We start from the raw sequence: 20,004 nt of genomic DNA on the forward strand, positions 1-20,004 counted from the left end.
ATATTGTCACCCTGCTTATTTAACTTATATGCAGAGTACATCATGAGAAATACTGGACTGGATGAAGCATAAACTAGAATCAAGATTGCTGGGGGAAATATCAATAACTTCAGATATGCAGAAGACACCACACTTATGGCAGAAAGTGAAGAACTAAAGAGCCTCTTGATGAAAGTGAAAGAGGAGAGTGATAAAGTTGGCTTAAAGCTCAACAGTCAGAAAACTAAGATCACTTCATGGCAAACAGATGGGGAAACAGTGGAAATAGTGGCTGACTTTATTTTCAGGGGCTCCGAAATCACTGCAGATGGTGACTGCAGCCATGATATTAAAAGATGCTTGCTCCTTGGAAGAAAAATATGTTGGTCTATGACCAACTAGACAGCATATTAAAAAGCAGAGACATTACTTTGCCAACAAAGGTCCATCTTAGTTTTTCCAGTAGTCATGTATGGATGTGAGAGTTGGACTATAAAGAAAGCTGAGTGCTAAAGAATTGATGCTTTTGAACTGTGGTGTTGAAGAAGACTCTTGAGAGTCCCTTGGACTGTAAGGAGATCCAACCAGTCCATCCTAAAGGAAATCAGTCCTGAATATTCATTGGAAGGACTGATGCTGAAGCTGAAACTCCAATACTTTGGCCACCTGATGTGAAGAGCTGACTCATTTGAAAAGACCCCGATGCTGGGAAAGATGAAGGTGGGAGGAGAAGGGGATAACAGCAGATGAGATGGCTGGATGGTATCACCGACTCAATGGACATGAGTTTGAGCAAACTCCGGGAGTTGGTGAATGACAGGGACACCTGGCATGCTGCAGTCCATGGGGTTGCAAAGAGTTGGACATGACTGTCTGAACTGACTGAGCCTTATTCCATTTTGGCTAAAGTTTACACTCTTCTTTGCAACCTCACAAACACCGATATCATGGAAGCCATATGTAGGGAAGAATCTCATTTTGGAAGCAGAGACACCTGATTTCAAATTCCAGCTACATAATCAAGTTACTAAAACCTTCTGAACCTGTTTCCCCATTAGTGAAAATCAGGGTTATGACATCTATATCCTAAGGTTATTCAGTACATTAAATGAGACAATACATGTGAAAGTGCTTATTGTGCACAAGACTTCTTTTACCTTCTTTGCAGATTTACTACAAGATTTAAAGGAGAAGCTCTCTCTAGAGGTTCCTAGAAGGGGCATGGACCACAGTCGGGACTTGTGGGAGGCAGCGCTCACAGCGGCACAGTCTGTCTGAGCTGCATGAAGCCCACATTGAAGATGTCACCTCTGTCACCTGACCTCTCTTAGTTCTGTTTCTCACTCTCATCCTGTTCCTCCCACATCTATATATGCAGCTTTATTAGACACACTATGTAAATGCTACTTTTAAAAATTATTTTAACTCCTCCCATTACTTCAGTAACACAAATAAGCCTAATCAGCCTTCACATTACTAAGTCTTGACTTAACACTTTGGTGAACCATCCCTGGAAATAAACACAGAGCTTTACTTATATTTTCTTAATTATCCATTCTTCCTCATATTAATAGCATCTATTCTTAGGCTGAAATATGTCACTGGCCCCTGAATTAAAAATAATCTATAACTTAGAATACCAACACTCTCTTTTGTGAAATTCCCAAGTGCTTTTCAGTGTGTTAGTGTTTGAACAAAAAATGTCATGATTAATAAGTATTAATATGATTGATAAGTATTAAAACAGGCCAGAACCAAAATGAGTTTCTTATACCATCTATCAGTCAACCAAGTACTTCTCCATCAGCTACTCTACTTCACCTAGTGCTTCAGAGAGTACTGCTTAGTGAGATGTCAACAGAAAACTCACTGGGTCACAATCTTAAGCTCAAAACTAAGGCAGGATCCTAAGGGATGTAGAAGAGTCTGGAGTCACCAGTCATAGTTGCTGAGGGCAGACTGAATATCAGCATCACCACAGCCTCTTTGTCTGCAACTTATCCCAGCCTCACCTGATCACCTTACTTACTCTTTGCTGCAGTTTCACATAGCTTGTTTCTTTATAAATTTGTACCCAGCACAATATTCTGAAATACCTGAGGTAAGTAATACAACCCTAGAACTCTTGAGGCAGCAACCGACAAGGATGATCCACCTGCTCCATGAATTCCTGCCAGCATTGCCCCAGTGCTGTTTCTAAAATTGGGTTTGTTTTCTTCCTGCCCTGTAAGGAATACCAGTGCTGCTTCCATGTGTTTGGAGATAGTGTAGCAGGTATCAAAGATCTGATAGCCCAAAGTGATGTTGGGCAAAATATCTTTCCTTTCGTTAATCTCCTTGATGGTGTGGATCATGATTTTCATCCAGCAGAATCCCTGGAAGTTGATCCTGAAAAGGAAACGTCTTTTGTTAGGCTCAGTCAATGAGTAGATCTGTGGAGGGGAAAGCAGCTTTTAGCTGGGATTGGTGCTGGAGCTTTTTGCCAAAACATCAATGGGCATCTGCCTTGTCTGAGCATGGTAATATTTCATGAAAAGATATTCCAAATGTAAAGGGTTCAAGTATGAATCATATTCATCATTGATTGGCTTGAGCTGGGAAGCATCTTTTTGGACACATGGTTATCTCTTTTCACAAAAATATTCTTCTATTCTCAATTCCCACCACCACACAGAACACTCAGTAATTCCTCAATACATTTTTCCCCATTTATTGGAAGACCCTGCTACCATATGAGTCTACTTCCCTCCTCCTTATCTCCCTATAAATTTCTCTGGTTTTCTTCTGGATATTAATTATAATAACAAAATTTTTGTAAATACATGAAAATACTTATGATAGATCTGCTGCTGCTGCTGCTGCGTCACTTCAGTCATGTCCAACTCTCAGCGACCCCATGAACTGCAGCCTACCAGGCTCCTCTATCCACGGGATTCTCCAGGCAAGAGTACTGGAGTGGGGTGCCATTGCTTTCTCCGTATGATAGACCTACATATAAGCAATACATAAAATTTATATATACTATATACGACTCCAATAGATCACTTTTCCTGTCATGATTTGATTGTTGACGTCTAGATTATTTAACTGAGGATGTCTGTTTTCTATCATTCTCACATTTAACCATGAATGAAATGCCTCCTCCTTTCCATTCCCTAGCCATAAAAAGGAAAATTATTTCTCTGGTAATCTATCACACCATCGTCTCCATTAAAAATAACTATTCTATTTCCAACTCTTTCTTTTTTCTAAGTTTTAACCAAACTTTAACCTATCTGAAAGCAAGGACCTCCAGAATGGTTTCTCTTAATGTCCTCTGTAGCTATAGTACCTAACTCCATATTTTCTACTCAATAAATATTTTTGAATTAAATATCTAATAGCAAATAGTCCTGTTGGCAAATTAGATTTTTTCCTCCATACCTCTTTAACTGAACTTTCTAGTTTAGTTTAGCTTTGCCTTTCATTCAATACATAGTTACTGAGTTCCATTGGTGCTAGTTACTATAAATGTAACAGTGACAAAGATAGACACTTCAGTGTCTAGGCAAAGAAACAGGAAATAGCCAATCAATGCACAAAATGATAAACATACCAACTGGGACAGACATAGGGACCAGGAGGTAAAGAGGTGGGGGCACCTAACTGGAGGACTTAACAGCCAAGCTGATGCTTGAAGGATGATATAAGAGCAGGGGATGGATGCTGCAAGCAGAGGGAACAGTAAATGTGAAGGCATGGTAACAAGAGGACATGACATTTTAGGAATGGGAAGATCAGGACACTTGGCAGACAGGGTAGGAATAGGTATGGCATAGGAAGAGGAGACTGGAGAACCAGGAGACTAAACATGTAGGGCTTTATCATCCTAAGACAACTGGCTTCTAAATTTACACAGATGGCTGTATAAATTGGCATACACATTTTTGAAATAAATATAGCAATATCTTTTTTAAGGTGAGAGAGTAAGACATTTCAAGAGCTAGAAAAATGTTCACCTGCTTTGAATAAAAAATTCTACCCCAGAGAATTTATCTAAAGAGATTGTTCTTCCCAAAGGAAAAAACTAGATATGTTCCAAAGTGTTAATTTTAGAATTATTTATGATATTTAAAAACTGGAAAGAATTAATGTGCCCAGCGATAATAAATTATGGTACATTGACTTGAAGGGAACATTTTCCATCATTAAAATCTATAATTAGAGAAATGACACTGCAGCATGCATGTAACATTAGGTAAAACAATCTGTGTGCAAAGTTGTTTCTATACTATAATTAAAACTATACATAAATTATGTGAATGTTTGGATAACTATCAATAGGAAAAAATTTAAATGAGTGCAGGGTAATTAATGAAAGGGTGGGATTTGGGATAATTTTTCTTTCATCAGTGATTTCCATTATGATACTCACAGTATCATTATACAATGTATATCTTTTGTTCCCCAGAAAATTTCTATAAATCCTAGCTTTGTTTAGATTAACCAAAACAAGAATTAAAATACTCCTTTCTTCCTTCCATTTCATTGTCTTTATCTTCTCTGAACATTTCCAAAATAACAGAAAAGCCTTCCTCTTCTGTGCAGTTTAACTGATGGCCAACCAAAGCTAGCATCCTGTTAAAATTGTGGGTTTCAGAGTAAGAATTCTCCAAACTCCAACTAGCATATCTAGATCAGCTATAGGTAAACATTAATGATGCCAAGATGAAATTATTATCTAATTAGGCCCAGCCTGGCTCCTGAATACCACCTATTCAGGCCTCCCATGAGGGCTTTCTCATTGGGAGGGTAAGTTGCATCTCATGGAGGAATATTAAGAGGCTTGGAGAATACTGGAATTGGGTACAGATATATAGAAACTGTTACTGATTATCAGTGAAAATTATATAGCTCTAATTTTTAAGAAAGTATATCTAAAAATGTAAATATGGAATGTAAATAGAATATTTTATAATATCAATAATATTTTTTATAATATCCAATATATAGGTATGTTATGGCATAAAGATGAGCAATTTGGGTTTCAATCAACAGGCTGAGAGACAAGCAGAATCCCCACAATGAAGCCTTATATCTCTGATCTAATTCAGGACAAAGAACTAACTTTTTAGATACCCAAACCACGTGAAACAAGGTTCATACTAAATATGAAGAATCAGAATGTCATTAGACTTCTTAGCAGCAACACTGAAAGTCAGAAGATGCTGAAGTAACCGTTTCAAGAATCCTTAGGCTTTGAGTTAAAGTCAAGATGGAATAAGCACACACAACCTCTCTCCCACTGATTTCAACTAAAATCCCTGAACTGAGGATATAAAGCAGCAATCAGACTACTCTGAAAATTGAATAACAGGTGGACTAGAGAGGGAAATCAAGATATCCTTGATACAGTGAATTATTTTTTAAATGGGACATACTTTCTTCTAACCACTGTATCAATCACAGTGGAAATCTCAAATTATTTTTTAATGAGGGAGTAGATTTTTACTAAAAATATGTGTATTGGCTTTTCTATTTTATCTTGCTAGGAAAATAATCTTCAGAAGCTCCAAAGAAGGGTGAAGAGCAAGTTAAGTGACTCCACTGATGAAATAACATGTCCTCTACTATGACAAACTCTGGTTTTCAGTTTATGCTGGTAAAGATTGAATCAGTGAAAAACTCTTTGAAAAATAATGAACTGACTATAAACAATGTAGCCATGAGCAGAAGCACTTCTTTCCCACTTAAACATTTGCTTCACTGTAAGAATGGAAAAGAATTAGAAGACCCAGGAAAGAGTTAATTAGGGACTGATTACAATCCTTTCCTTTTGCCAACAACAAACAGTTTATCTATCCCTCTAGTGATATTTTAAACACGTAGCATGAACTGTGACCAAAGGGAAGGAGTTATGATCAGTCAATATTGAATTGTATAAGAAGTTGCCAAGGGACTTCCCTGGTGGTCCAGTGGCTAAGATGCCGTGCTCCCAATGCAGGGGCCAGAGTTCAATCCCTGGTCAGGGGACTACATCCCACATGCCCCAACTAGGATCTAGCACAGCCAAACAAATAAATCAATATTTTTTAAAAAAGAAGTTGCCGACATTTTTACAAAATGCATTTATAATTACCATGCAGCATCATGGAAGTGATTAAGATATGAGGTAAAATGCTCCCAAATAAAACCGTGTCCATACTATGAGCACAACTATGCAAAAATTATGGTTGCATTTATATAAAGTGTTGAGAAAGAATACAAGGAAATGAAAAAGAAAGAGCTGCTTTGTTATGGCAGTAGAACAGTGTGAATAGTTCATTTCCTTTCATCTCTGGCATTCTTTTCACATCAAAACTATGTGTGTTTCACACCCAGAAATATAACCCATGTTTGCCTTTCTTACAATGGGTTCTTAGCAAATTCAGATCATCAGTCATGGATCCCATTTGTTGACATGACAATTCTGGGATGAGGGGAACAGGCCAGCAGCCTTCCAGCTGGAGGACTCTTGCTATGAACACTAGCTCATAAATAAATCAGCATTCTGGCACTGTGTATTCTCACTTCAGGAGCCTTTAGTCTAGTAACAATTCAAAGTAAAGCTGCAACACTGCACAATTCTACACCAGTGCTTCTCAGACTCAATGTGTGCATGAATCATCAGGAGGTCTTGTCAAAATGTGGAATCTGATTCAGCAGATGTGGGATGCAGCTTGGGATGCTACATTTCTAACAAGCTCTTAGGTGATGCTGATGCTCCACAGACCATCCTCTCAGGAGCAGTGTTCTATATCATGCAAAATCTGTCTATTTTCTTTCTTGTTTCTAAGCAATCATGGTAAGTCTACCTTGGAGAAATGGAGGCAGAGAAACAGTAAGTACCTATCTTGAGTCAAATAAATAGTGTCAAAAGTCAGGGCTGGCATCATAGCTCCAGTTCCAGACTCTCACACTCCCACCACTGCTTCACCCTACTTCCTACATCTGATGTAAAAAGAATACAAAAACAATGGCTTACCTTTCACATTTTGCTGATACCGGCTCCAAAATAGACTTATTTGCTGGGATGGTCCTGGAACAAATAGGAAACAGTCCTCCGATAACAAGTGCATGGTTTTTGGCATCTACTGCTGCTGCTGCTGCAGCTAAGTCGCTTCAGTCGTGTCCGACTCTGTGTGACCCCATAGACGGCAGCCCACCAGGCTCCCCCGTCCCTGGGATTCTCCAGGCAAGAACACTGGAGTGAGTTGCCATTGCCTTCTCTCTTGGCATCTACATATCCATTCAAATCAAACTTGCCCAGCAGCCGACAGGTCTGTTCTTCCTCTTCTTTGCCTTTGATGCCCAATTTAGCCCATAAAAAAGCAAGCAATCCTGCTACTGCTAAGTCACTTCAGTCGTGTCCGACTCTGTGCGACCCCATAGACGGCAGCCCACCAGGCTCCCCCGTCCCTGGGATTCTCCAGGCAAGAACACTGGAGTGGGTTGCCATTTCCTTCTCCAATGCATGAAAGTGAAAAGTGACATCTAGTCGCTCAGTCGTGTCTGACTCCTAGCGACCCTATGGACCACAGCCTACCAGGCTCCTCCGTCTATGGGATTTTCCAGGCAACAGTACTGGAGTGGGGTGCCATTGCCTTCTCCGAAGCAATCCTAGAACCAGACATTTCTTCCCACTAGCCATTTTTAATACAATAAGTTTGGGAGAAATGGCCACTGTTAAAAGTTTTAAGGAGGTGCCTTGCTAGAGTGTTCCAGTGAGTGTGTGTGGGCCCCTCCCCAGTGCACTCAGTTTGCCACTGCTTGCTACTTAATTGTCATGCCTCAATCATTCACAGAGCCTCACACTCACCTGAAGTTTGTGTACCTGCACTAGGAGCTGAGTAATCCTCTTGAAAGGAGCCTTGTAAAAATCTCTTTTATGCTTAGCAATAATATATGATGGCATGATAGTGGCTTTTGAGATTCAAATAGAATCACTTTGTAGAAATTGTCCCTTTCTTGTTTCTCAGCCTCATTTATTCTCACTTCAGCCAGGTTTCTGGGAGCTGCCCTTGCCCCCAAAGTAAAAAAAGGCATTCTGCTTCATTATGAAGTAAAAAAACAAAACAGGAGCCATCAGGCCACACTCTATCCTTAGGGGTATAGAAAAAAATGAATGGAAAACCATGGAAGCATTGGACTAGAAGATATCACTTTGAATCTGTGTTCTGCCACTTATGTTAATGTGATGGTGGGAAAGTCACTTCACTTCTATGCCTCAATTGCCTTATGAGTCACTAGGATGATAATAAGTTACCCTAGATAAATTCTGTAAAGCCTATTAAGAGTTCAAGGAATATTTTTCACGTACATCATTTTCTTTAATCTTCTCTTCAAGGTGAAGTGTTGCCCTCAGCTTACTTTGCTGACTTTGTCACTGGTTCAGGGACAAATCCCTGAGAATTTCTGGGTTCTTGCCTGAGAATCCTCTCTTGTGACTTCTTGCTTGGCCCCTCTCAGAGACATCTTCCAATCTCTTTCTCTAGGTCAGTTCACCATAGATCTCCAGTCTGCTTCTTTGTCCCTTCTCAAATATCTCCCCTGGGAGTATAAACAGTATTTTCAGGATTCAGTCCAGTAATATGTATCAGGAGCATGAAAAATGACTATACTCTTTGATCATGTGATTTTACTTTAAAGTATTTATTCCAAGGAAGCAATGCTGCTGCTGCTGCTAAGTCGCTTCAGTCGTGTCCAACTCTGTGCAACCCCATAGATGGCAGCCCACCAGGCTGCCCCGTCCCTGGCATTCTCCAGGCAAGAACACTGGAGTGGATTGCCATTTCCTTCTCCAGTGAATGAAAGTGAAAAGTGAAAGTGAAGTCGCTCAGTCGTGTCCAACTCTTCGCATCCCCATGGACTGCACCCTACCAGGCTCCTCTGTCCATGGGACTTTCCAGGTAAGAGTACTGGAGTGGGGTGCCATTGCCTTCTCCAAGGAAGCAATAGAGAGGCACATAAACATGATATATAAGAATATCAAGAACAAGGACTTCCCTGGTGGTCCAGTGGTTAGGAATCTGCTTCCACTGAAGGGAAGTTCAATCCCTAGTTGGGGAACTAAGATACCACGAGCTGTATGGTACAACAACAACAAAAAAGAATACTGAATACAGTTTATTTATGACAGTAAAAAAAAAATGAACAAATCAAATGTATACAATAAAGAGTTTCTAAAATAAATTACAATCAATTCATATGATGGAAAACAAAGGAGTGATTCAAGTCATATTTTAGAAATATATTTACTCACAACAGAAAATCTCAATATGCTTACCATGAAGGTAACAGATAACAAAGTACCATATACAGTCGTACTCTATATTTCTAAAATTTACCAATATATTACTGCTCTTTCATACACATATCTCCATTAAAAGCACTAGAAGAAACCATTGCAAACTAAGAGAAAAAGAAAAAAGTAGGAAAAAAAATCCCTTTTCCTATTATTTTAATGATCCAAGGATTTGTATATTTCCATGTTCATTTCTGGCCCAGATTGACACTCACCCAGTACTTTCAATTAGTTTTTGATGGTAGATTGCAGCTGATTTTAATTTTCTTTATATTTTTCTATATTTTCCCACATGTTCTACAATATTCTTATATTTCATTTATAAATAGAAAAAATACTACTGTAAGAAACTCCCAAAAAAAAACTCCCCCTTTTTACAACTCCTCCACACATGCACATTCCACTACAATACCTTCTACACACACATGCACGTGTGCACACACACACACACATGTGCACACACACATTTACTCCCCTAATATCATCATCACTATCACTCACCTGGGTCCCACCAACCCATCCACACAGAAGTCATCTCCTAAAGGATTTCCAGTACTCATCTGCTGGTTAAGTGTAATCTCTACCTGACCCTGAGGAACCCCTCAAGAGAGTCCCCATTACCACTTCACCTGTGAAACTGCAGGCCCACGCCACAGTACCCCATAGCCGACTAGACCCTCAACAAGCAAGCTAGTGGATGGCATGCCCTTGGCCCCTGACTGACATCCGTCTGTCAAATATATAACTAGTCTTAGTTTTCTAAAATGTTCATGGGCCATACGTTCCACCCTCAGACTTCAAAATGATGCTGAAATGAAAGAACTTAAAGAAAAGATGGATTTCCTGGAAAATCTTTTCCAGGATAGACTTCGGAGTCTGTGGCTTCGTCTAAACACAGGGGCACTCTGGGTGACAAACTGCTCCTCACCAACAGCCTGAGAATCCTCTCATGAGCTGCAAAGGTTTAGTCCTTTAGGCCTTTCGCAAAACCGTTTGGAACTATTCCTCACTCATCTTTGCTCTTCCTTTTTACCAGAAGACAGCTGTTTCTAAGCAATTATCCCTCTTGTTGCCAAGGGCTACCCTTGTGCAAAGATATGTTTATTACCAAATCTGTGCCATCTTCATCCTCCAGGCAAAAGCTGCACTAGGCACCATTAAAATCATTAAAATTGATTAAGTTATATTAACAATAACAAAATTAGCATTTTATAGCACTTTATATTGTACAAATTGCTTCCACATGCATTATTCTTCCTCTAGGTCAGGAACTAGATTCAGTGATGATGAGGCTTCTGATTTGTGTAGCAGCATCTGGTGGCCAGTGTTTTATAGTTCCCAGGATGCTAGTATATTTTGCTGGGGCCACATGACTACATTCTCCAAATGTAGCAGAATTCATCAAAGATGATACTGAGAATAGAAAAAAAAATCTGTGCTCTTAGAGTGGTTTTATTAACTGCACAGGGACGGATGTCCAACGCCTCACCTTGCCCTCATAACACCCCACGTGACTGGTTTTCTTTTGTTCACTTTACAAATGAGTTCACACGGCTAATACATGCTAACATGCAGATACCAAAGCCTGTGTCTTTTCTGAGGATTTGTAGTAGAGAGAAAGGACACAGACCAAGTCTGGGAGGGTGGGTACTAGATCCAGCTCCTTCGCTGTCCAGACCTCTCTCCATCTCTTTGGACTAACCAGCCTTTTTCAGAGTCTGTGGTCCTAAAGGAATCAGCTCTGTTCTGGTGTGGGATGAGAATTTTAAGCTTCGATGCAATGATAGCCTAATACATGCTGTCAGCAATAGCAAGCTGTTTTGTTAACTATCAAGGTGAAATTGTTTATTCAATAATACTTTGAACGTAATTATCATTTCCACAGGACTCTGACTTCAAGAGCCCCTGATCAAGGCAGAAGACATCAGAATGTTGATGCAAATGGCCACAGGTATTTAGTCCCAGGTGTCACACCCAGGTTCTTAGATCCTAGTCTGTTCTCTGCGTATTTACACAGCCCTCTCCCAGACTTGTTTGAGCCTGGCTCTTCTCCCAGGGCCCTGGCAAAGGTCAGGCTCCCTTCCAAGAACAATAACACATCCTGCCCAAACTTGTCTCTGCCTTCAAGCAAAGGAAAACACCTGAGCCCCTAAAGATTATGAGAACTGTCTTAATAACAAAGGCTAAAAGAGTATTTAAAGGCTGTTTACAAGGCTTCCAGGAAAGGCTCAAATTCTGTATTAACTGCAGATAAACATTGATGCAAGCCTCTGCAAAGCCCCAGCTTGGTAGCCACAGCAGTGAACTCACAGTAGATTTCAGTCTCGTGGTCAGACTCAGCTTGTTAGATATTGCTCGGCTTTTATATTCCTCTCTGTCATTCTCTTACTTTAATAATCATTTCAAATCCTCATGCCATAGCATCAGATGAATGGATACACTAATCTATTCCATTTTCTTATTTCCCATGTGGAGCTGTCCTTCTAAACAGTCAAGAAATGAACCACAGGTAGTTGCATATGTTTAAACTGCTGTCTTTACAATATACACTAGGGTATTTTTTTTAATGTATGTCTCCAACAGTTAAAAAATATTACCTGTATTGAATTTTGTGATATTATGACATTATAGCTTACCTGAAAGAAGGCTAAAAATAAATCAGTTTTCATAGGTGTATTGTTATATGAGGTGCAAGTTATTGATCAGAGGCCATGAGGTGCATAAGAAGCAGGCTTTTGCTTTTTTTTAACTTGTTACAGAAGTGTCTCCCGTGTGTCTAAATAGAGAAAACCCTCAATTATAGCCAAGGAGAGAGACACTCAGACACTGCACGCATACAAAGTTTTAAATGGCTGCCTTGCTGAATGACGAAAGCCTCATGTTATTATTTCTTTTGCTCCTTTTATTTTCAAGGAAATAATCTGACAGTCTGATTAATCCTCTGCCTCTAAATCAGCTGATTCTTAACATACAGAAATAAAAGCATCCTTTTGTCCTTGGCTGCATCACCTGTTACATAGCTATAATGAGTTGTGGCTGTTGCAAAAATGGTGAAGATGGTAAGCAACTGACTGGAGCTAGGAAACCATTATCATCACAGTTGTCTAGAGAATAAGCACCTATTTTTAGTTAAATGTGAAATTGAAAAAAACCTGACCAGCTTTTAACTCTTACCTGAAAAATTTAGCATGCCTTCCTGCCCTCCACACTGGCGCCTTTCTAATCCACCCCTACACTGAAGGAAGTTGGCCATGTCAACCCTCAGGCCACTAAAAATTTTTTACAGCTTTATTGAGATTTATACACCATAAGACATTGAGATTTATTTATACATCATAAAATTCATCTATGTAGAACACACAATTCAATAGTTTTTGCTCTTGTTACAGACTTGAGCAGCCATCATCACAATGCAATTTTAGAACATTTCCATTATCCCAAAAGGAAACCTGATTTCCCAATCTTCCCTCACCCCAAGCTCTAGGCAACCACATAAATCTACTTCCTGGCTCTATAGATTTGCCTATTCTGAACATTCTGTTTAAATGGAATCTCAAATACGTGGTCTTTTCTGTCTGGCTTCTTTGACAAAACATAACGCCAGGAGGTTTATTTATGTTGTAGTATGTATTAGATTTCATTTTTTAAATATCATTATTAAGACATAATTTATGCACGTAAAATTCACCCATTTATAAAGTACATTCAATAGGTTTTACTATCCTTACAGTTTTGTGTGATCTTCAGCACAATCGAACTTTAGTACATTTTTATCACCCCAAAAAGAAACACATACCTATTAGCAGTCACTCCCCATTCTTCCCCACCATCACCCCTGTCCCCAGACAACCATTAATTTTACTTTTCTGCTGCTAAAAATGTCCTTATTCTGTACATTTATATAAATTGGATCATATACTATGTGACCATTTTACTCACTTCTTTCAGTTGGCATAATGTTTTCAAGGTTCATCCATGTTTTAGCATGCATCAGTATTTTATTCCTTTTTGTTGTTTACTTTTTATTGTCATATAAAGTTCCCTTTTATGGATATATCATATTTGTCCATTCATGAGCTGATGGAAATTTGGGTTTCCACTCCTTTGGCTGTTATAAGCAGTACTGCTATAAACATTATCATGCAAGTCTTTGTGTGGACATGTGTTTATAATTCTCTTGGGTAAATATCTAGAAGTAGAATTGCTGATATGCAAACTATATGCTTAACGTTTTGAGAAAGTACCAAACTCTCTTCTAAAGTGGTTGTACCATTTATATTCCCTCTGCTGCTGCTGCTGCTGCTGCTGCGAAGTCGTTTCAGTCGTGTCCGACTCTGTGCGACCCCAGAGATGGCAGCCCACCAGGCTCCCCTGTCCCTGGGATTAGTTCAGATATCTCCACATCCTTGCCACTATTTGTTATTACCAGTCCCTTTTATTATAGCCATTCTAGGGGAAATAAAGTGGTATCTCATTGTAGTTTTGATCTGCATGTCCCCAGTAGTTAATGACTCAAAGAAAGCTGTGTGTTCTTCTAGATACTTTCAAATTTTAACTCTTACATGTAGGCTTATGATCCATTTTCAGCTGATTTTTCTGTATAAGATAAGGCCTAAGTTCATGTTACTGTTTTTAAACTGTAAATAACTTTTTGCACCATTTGTTGGAAAGACTATTGTTTCCCCACTTAATTATCATGATCTCATGTCAAAAATCAATTGACTGTAAATGTGAGGATTTTTATTCCATTGGTCTATATGTCTATCTTTATGTCAAGGTTGTTTTATCTTCACTATTCTAGTATCTTCACTATTGCAGTAAGAAATCAGGAAATGTAAGTCCTCTGACTTTTTCTTTTTCAAGATTTTTTTTTAACAATTCTGGGGTCCTTTCCAAATAAATTTTAGGGTCAGCTCATCAATTTCTGTGGGGGTGGGAGGGGCGCTGAAATTTTGATAAGGATTGTGTTAAATCTACAGATCAGTTGGGGAATGTTTCCATATTATCAATGTTAAGTTCATGTATCTGAGAACTCAAGTCATCTTTCCAGGGCCCTGTATCTGCCATAAGATAAAAATCCATAAACAATAGGCTTCATCCAGCCCCTAGCTGATGAACCAGATCCCTCTTTTGCAGCAGCCACCTCAACTGCCAACTCAAAATATACCACCAGCCACATAAACAGGCATTCAGTTCCTTAAACAGATAATGTTCTCTTTTACCTACAGGTCCTTCCTCACTCTCATGTACACCACCTTCTCTGTGTTGCTAGGTACTTTCTCCCATTTGTCCCATCTCCTGATTCCTGTCTTTTCCTGCACATCTCAGCTTACCTTTCACTTCCTCTAAGGCTTGTATCCTGAGATACACAGCCCTACCACTACAGTCTACTCACTCACTTTTCCTTATACTTACATGGCGGACATGGAAAGCAGGTTGATCAAAAAATATCTTGGTTGAAATGGACACCAATGGACACTGATCCCTATTTTAGGCAGTACCAGAAATTTTGGCAGTTTTATAACTGGTTCATATGTTTTTAAATATTTTTATCACTTTTCATAAAATTTTCAGGATTTTTTTCCTAGTATTTTTTCCCGGACTACTCTACCAGCTTATACATTTACATGTCTCAATTTCTAGAACCTGGAAATAGGTTGTATTACATAGCGAGAGAGACTTTGCAGAAGTAATTACGTTAATGTTTGCATTATCCATACAGGTCCAATAATGTGATTTTAAGTGTCTTCACATGGGGGGGGAATACAGGGAGGTACATGCCAAAGAGAAGGCAAGTGACAAAAGCAGAGACTGGAGCGCTGGCAGTCTCCAGAAGCTGGAAATGCAAAGAAACATTCTCCATCCAGAGCCTCTAAAAAGAACCAGCCCCGTTGACATATTGACTTCAGCCCAGTGAGACTGATTTGAGATTTCCGATCTCCAGAACTCTAAGAGAATAACAGTGCTATTTATTAAATGTGTGGTAATCTCTTGTAGCAGCAGTAGGTTACAGTAATGAGTTGGAAATAACCTAACATCCAACAGAAAGGACTGTTAGGAAACAACCTGAATGTCCACAGGATGGAACTGGTTATGTATAACTTCTGACAATTTTCAAAAGATTAGGTGTGATTCAATCATTTTTAAAGATATTAAAAATGCTCTAGAAGGCTATTCATCAAGCTATTAAAGTGTATAGGATAATGAGTATTTTTTTTGGTCTTGTTTTTTGTTTTGAGGTTTTTGTGGGGGTTGGGGGTTTTGTTTTGTTTTGTTTTGGTGTCTTTGGATGGATACAAACAAATAATGGGCACTTTTTATGCTAATTTTTTAAACTGCAAAGAGCCTAAGGCTGTATTATTTTTGTAATAATAAGGGAGAAAGGCAGTAAAATAAACTTCAGCAGTGAATGAAAAAAGAAAATAAAGGAAAGGATTTGGAAATTTTAAGAGCTTTACTGGATTTGATTTCTTAATTTTTAATTTATATGCACATAGCTTTCCCATATTATTTGTTCAGCATTGTTTTCAAGAACTTTTCTATCTCATAAATTGGTTGAAAATGAATATTTCTACTCTCCAGTTCATATTTTTTATAGCTTTTGTATGTACCAGACATATCATATTAGAACCTCTGCTGCAGAAATAGGTATTTGTGCTATAAGATACATTGCCTGTATAAATGATCATTTAGATGATAAGAACCAACTAAACTAAATAATTTTAAAATGAAATAATATGCAATAAAACATTGAATTATACAGCCTTGTCTTAGGAGAATAATGAGGTAGTATTTGATAAAACCATACACACAGTTTTGCACATGCTTAGATTATTTATCCATATCAGGATCTCCCAACTATTAGTTCAAAATGCACCCAAGTAATAACAACAGTAATAGCAATGGTAATAATGTTAACAAGAACAATAATAGTTTTATATTTCACAGTATATTTGTCTCATTGCTTACCATTATTGCAAAAACTGAGTGAGTGAGTGAGTGAAGTCGCTCAGTCGTGTCCAACTCTTTGTGACCCCATGGACTGTAGCCTAACCAGGTTCCTCCATCCATGGGATTTTCCAGGTAAGAATACTGGAGTGGGTTGCCATTTCCTTCTCCAGGAGATCTTCCAGACTAAGGGATTGAACCCAGGTCTCCCTCGTTGTAGGCAGACGCTTTACCATCTGAGCCATCAGGGAAGATGATTGCAAAAACTATATGCAACAAATACTATTTTTCAATTATTTCCATTTTGTAAATAAGAACCTGGAGCTCGGAAAAGCTAAGCAATATTCCCAGGATCACAAAGGTCCTTGGTGGTGTCAATGAATTTTCTAGTCAGTGACCTGTGCAGGAGGACACATAGCCCAGCTGCCTATCTGTCTTTAAAAACAAAAAGTGGGAGGCATTACCAGTCATTCCCCCACTCTACTGGGGATTTCCAGTGAGAATGAAAATGTGGCCAGAAATTGCTCACTGACATCTGCTCAAGGCTCAAGAAATTTCTAATACCTAAAGGGTCAGGCCAGTCAGTTTATTTTTTTTTTCTAATTTTATTTTATTTTTAAACTTTACATAATTGTATTAGTTTTGCCAAATATCAAAATGAATCCACCACAGGTATACATGTGTTCCCCATCCCGAACCCTCCTCCCTCCTCCCTTCCCATACCATCCCTCTGGGTCGTCCCAGTGCACCAGCCCCAAGCATCCAGCATCGTGCATCGAACCTGGACTGGCAACTCGTTTCCTACATGATATTTTACATGTTTCATTGCCATTCTCCCAAATCTTCCCACCCTCTCCCTCTCCCACAGAGTCCATAAGACTGTTCTATACATCAGTGTCTCTTTTGCTGTCTCGTACACCGGGTTATTGTTACCATCTTTCTAAATTCCATATATATGCGTTAGTATACTGTATTTATGTTTTTCCTTCTGGCTTACTTCACTCTGTATAATAGGCTCGAGTTTCATCCACCTCATTAGAACTGATTCAAATGTATTCTTTTTAATGGCTGAGTAATACTCCATTGTGTATATGTACCACAGCTTTCTTATCCATTCATCTGCTGATGGACATCTAGGTTGCTTCCATGTCTTAGAGAAGTAGGTTACTGCTTAACTTGCCAGTGAAAGTGAAAGTGAAGTCGCTCAGTTGTGTCCGACTCTATGCGACCCTATGGACTGTAACCTGCCAGGCTTCTCCAACTATGGGATTTTCCAGGCAAGAATACTGGAGTGGGTTGCCATTTCCTTCTCCAGGGGAATCTTCCCAACTCAAGGATTGAACTTGGGTCTTCTGCATTGCAGGCAGACTCCTTACTGTCTGAGCCACCAGGGAATCCCCCAACTTGCCAGAGTGACTTCTAGTATTTATGCCATACATCAATATGATACAGCAGAATCAGAATTTATAATGATTAAAAGGTGCACTATTTTCCACAACTGTCCTCATCCTGCTCCGGCTTGCTCTGGCTCCATTTCTGCTGATGGTCATTGAGGTGGAGTTGGGATAATGTTGAGGAGGAACACTTGATTAATAAAGGTAATAATAGCATTTCTTTGCATTTTAAATGCTCTCTTAAGGTAAAGACCTAGTGTATTTCAGATTTAGACTCTTCATTATGATGGTTTCTTTCCTTTTAAGGGATTCCCCTAACCAATTTTCCTTCCCTCTTAGTTCAGGAGAAGTTGATGACAATGTGGGGAAGAACCTCTGGTCCATGTGCCACCTTCTGGGTCTTTGCAGGCCTTACCCCATTTGGTCATTGTTGTGGCTTTCATATTGGTATCCACCAACAAGGCTGCAGACCTCTAGTCATGCCTCCATTCACAAGGCCCTGCACTCTATGACCTCTTTTTCCACGACTCCAGGTTGCTTGTAACCTATCAGTGCTCTCAGCTTCCAAATTCCTTTCCACTTCATACAGTCTTGCATTACTTGTGACTTTCCAGTGTGTGATGGCCACAGGGAACAGAGGCATTGTGTTAGGCCCATCCATGGAAACACCTCTCCCTAACATTCACTTCTGAATTAAGCCCATACAAGGTGCCACATTAAACAAGTTGCTATCACAAACCCAGGGCTTCCCTCCACAGCTTACAGTCCTCCATGCAGACACTCTCTGACAGCCCCAAACCTGTTTAGATGTTTAGCCACACCCAATCCATGCTCAACCCTGAGAACATGAAGACCAAGAAACAGTTATCTGGCCCTCCTCTTTTTTTCAGCCCCATTATTCCTCTAGTACCAGAAGGACTTTCTAATTACTTTCCCTTCTAGAAACAACTCTCATGTCATAACCTTTCTTACCAATCACATGACCTTCTTTATACAGGTGGATATCTTTTCCCTTTCATGGCATAAAAAGCCTCATGATCTGGCCCTGATAGTGTAAGGAAGACAAAAAAAAATTTAATTACCAAGAGGCAAGAACATGAGGAATCTTTTTCCCGTCATTTCACCCAGAAAGCTGCTTGGTCCCCTTGGAGGACCCTTCTCTTATTGTTCATTGAATTGTATCCTCTTCAAATTCACATGTTGAAGCCCTAACGCTCAATGTGATGCTATTTGAAGATGGGGCCTTTGTGAGGTAATTAGGGATAGATGAGGTCATGAGGGTGGGGCCTCCATAAGAGAATGAGTAGCTTTTAAAGAAGAGACACCAGAGAACACACTCTCTTTTCTTTTCCACCATGTGAGGACACAGAGAAGAGGGCCTTCACCAGATCTGAATCACACCAGTACCTAGAACAGAAAGAAAGACAAAAAAAAAAAAAAATTGATTATTTTACAATAGTGCTGGTTAAGTATGAGGCTCTGTCTCCAGGATTTAGAAGCCTGGCTCTATTAGTTCCTAAATGTATAGCCTTTGGCAAGTTACTTAACTATTCTATATTTGTTTTGTCATATGTGAAAAAAACAGAGACAATACTCAGCTTGTTATGAGGATGAAGCATGACTGTGGCTCAACATAGGCGTTGTCACACAATGAAATGCCTAACATTAGAAATTAACAGTGTGTCTTTGTCCCTTAGGTGTTAAAGTAGTCTTCACTCAGGTTATTAAGTTTCATATAAGAAATACAACATAAAACACTATTCACATGTGAATAGCAGAAAAAGGACACTAAACAAACAAAGGATAATCATTGTTTTCATTTCCTACAACACCCATAAAATTCTGCCTTCAGTGTATTAGATCTCCTGGTAGGAAGCGATTGCTGAGATGCCTGACTAACCCTAGATGGCAATGTTGGGTTGGGTAGAATTCATTAAGACCTTGGAAAGTGGGTTCTGGCTTTCTGAGAAAGGACGTAATTTAAATCAACCTGACAGAATCTTAGGTGAAGATGTCGGTTGTGTCACATACATATACATTAAAACCAACCAGATGATATATCTAAAAAAGATATTTACACATTTTAAATGATCTATTTAATACTATATGTTTTATTAGCATTGAAAATGTTTCTTTTTATATTTTAATAAATGCTATTATTGGTACATAGTTTTCTAGGTACAACTGTTAAGTATTCGGTAATATCTGATTATTGTAGTTTAATTGTCTTAAGTCATTTTGGAATGGACCAGAAACACTTTGAAACCTGGCTAAAATAATTTATCTGGTTGTTCAAATGCAGTTCAGCTAAATAAGCTAAAACATTTTCTTGGATCATAGTCATGCTCCCTAATTAAAGTT

General features: G+C 39.0%; 1 protein-coding gene across 1 annotated transcript in view; it reads right to left on the reverse strand.

The window, feature by feature from the left end:
- The window catches only part of LOC104992034 (vomeronasal type-2 receptor 1-like), a 24,241-nt gene extending 16,914 nt beyond the window's left edge, over positions 1–7,327 (reverse strand). The window contains 3 exon segments of the mRNA XM_010844751.1: positions 2,076–2,367; positions 6,983–7,100; positions 7,264–7,327. Coding sequence (XP_010843053.1) covers positions 2,076–2,342 — 267 coding nt within the window. The 5' untranslated portion in view covers positions 2,343–2,367; positions 6,983–7,100; positions 7,264–7,327.
- Positions 7,328–20,004: the final 12,677 nt, after the last annotated feature.

This window comes from Bison bison, unplaced genomic scaffold (assembly GCF_000754665.1).
Source record: "Bison bison bison isolate TAMUID 2011002044 unplaced genomic scaffold, Bison_UMD1.0 scf7180017864207, whole genome shotgun sequence".
Lineage (NCBI taxonomy): Eukaryota > Metazoa > Chordata > Mammalia > Artiodactyla > Bovidae > Bison > Bison bison.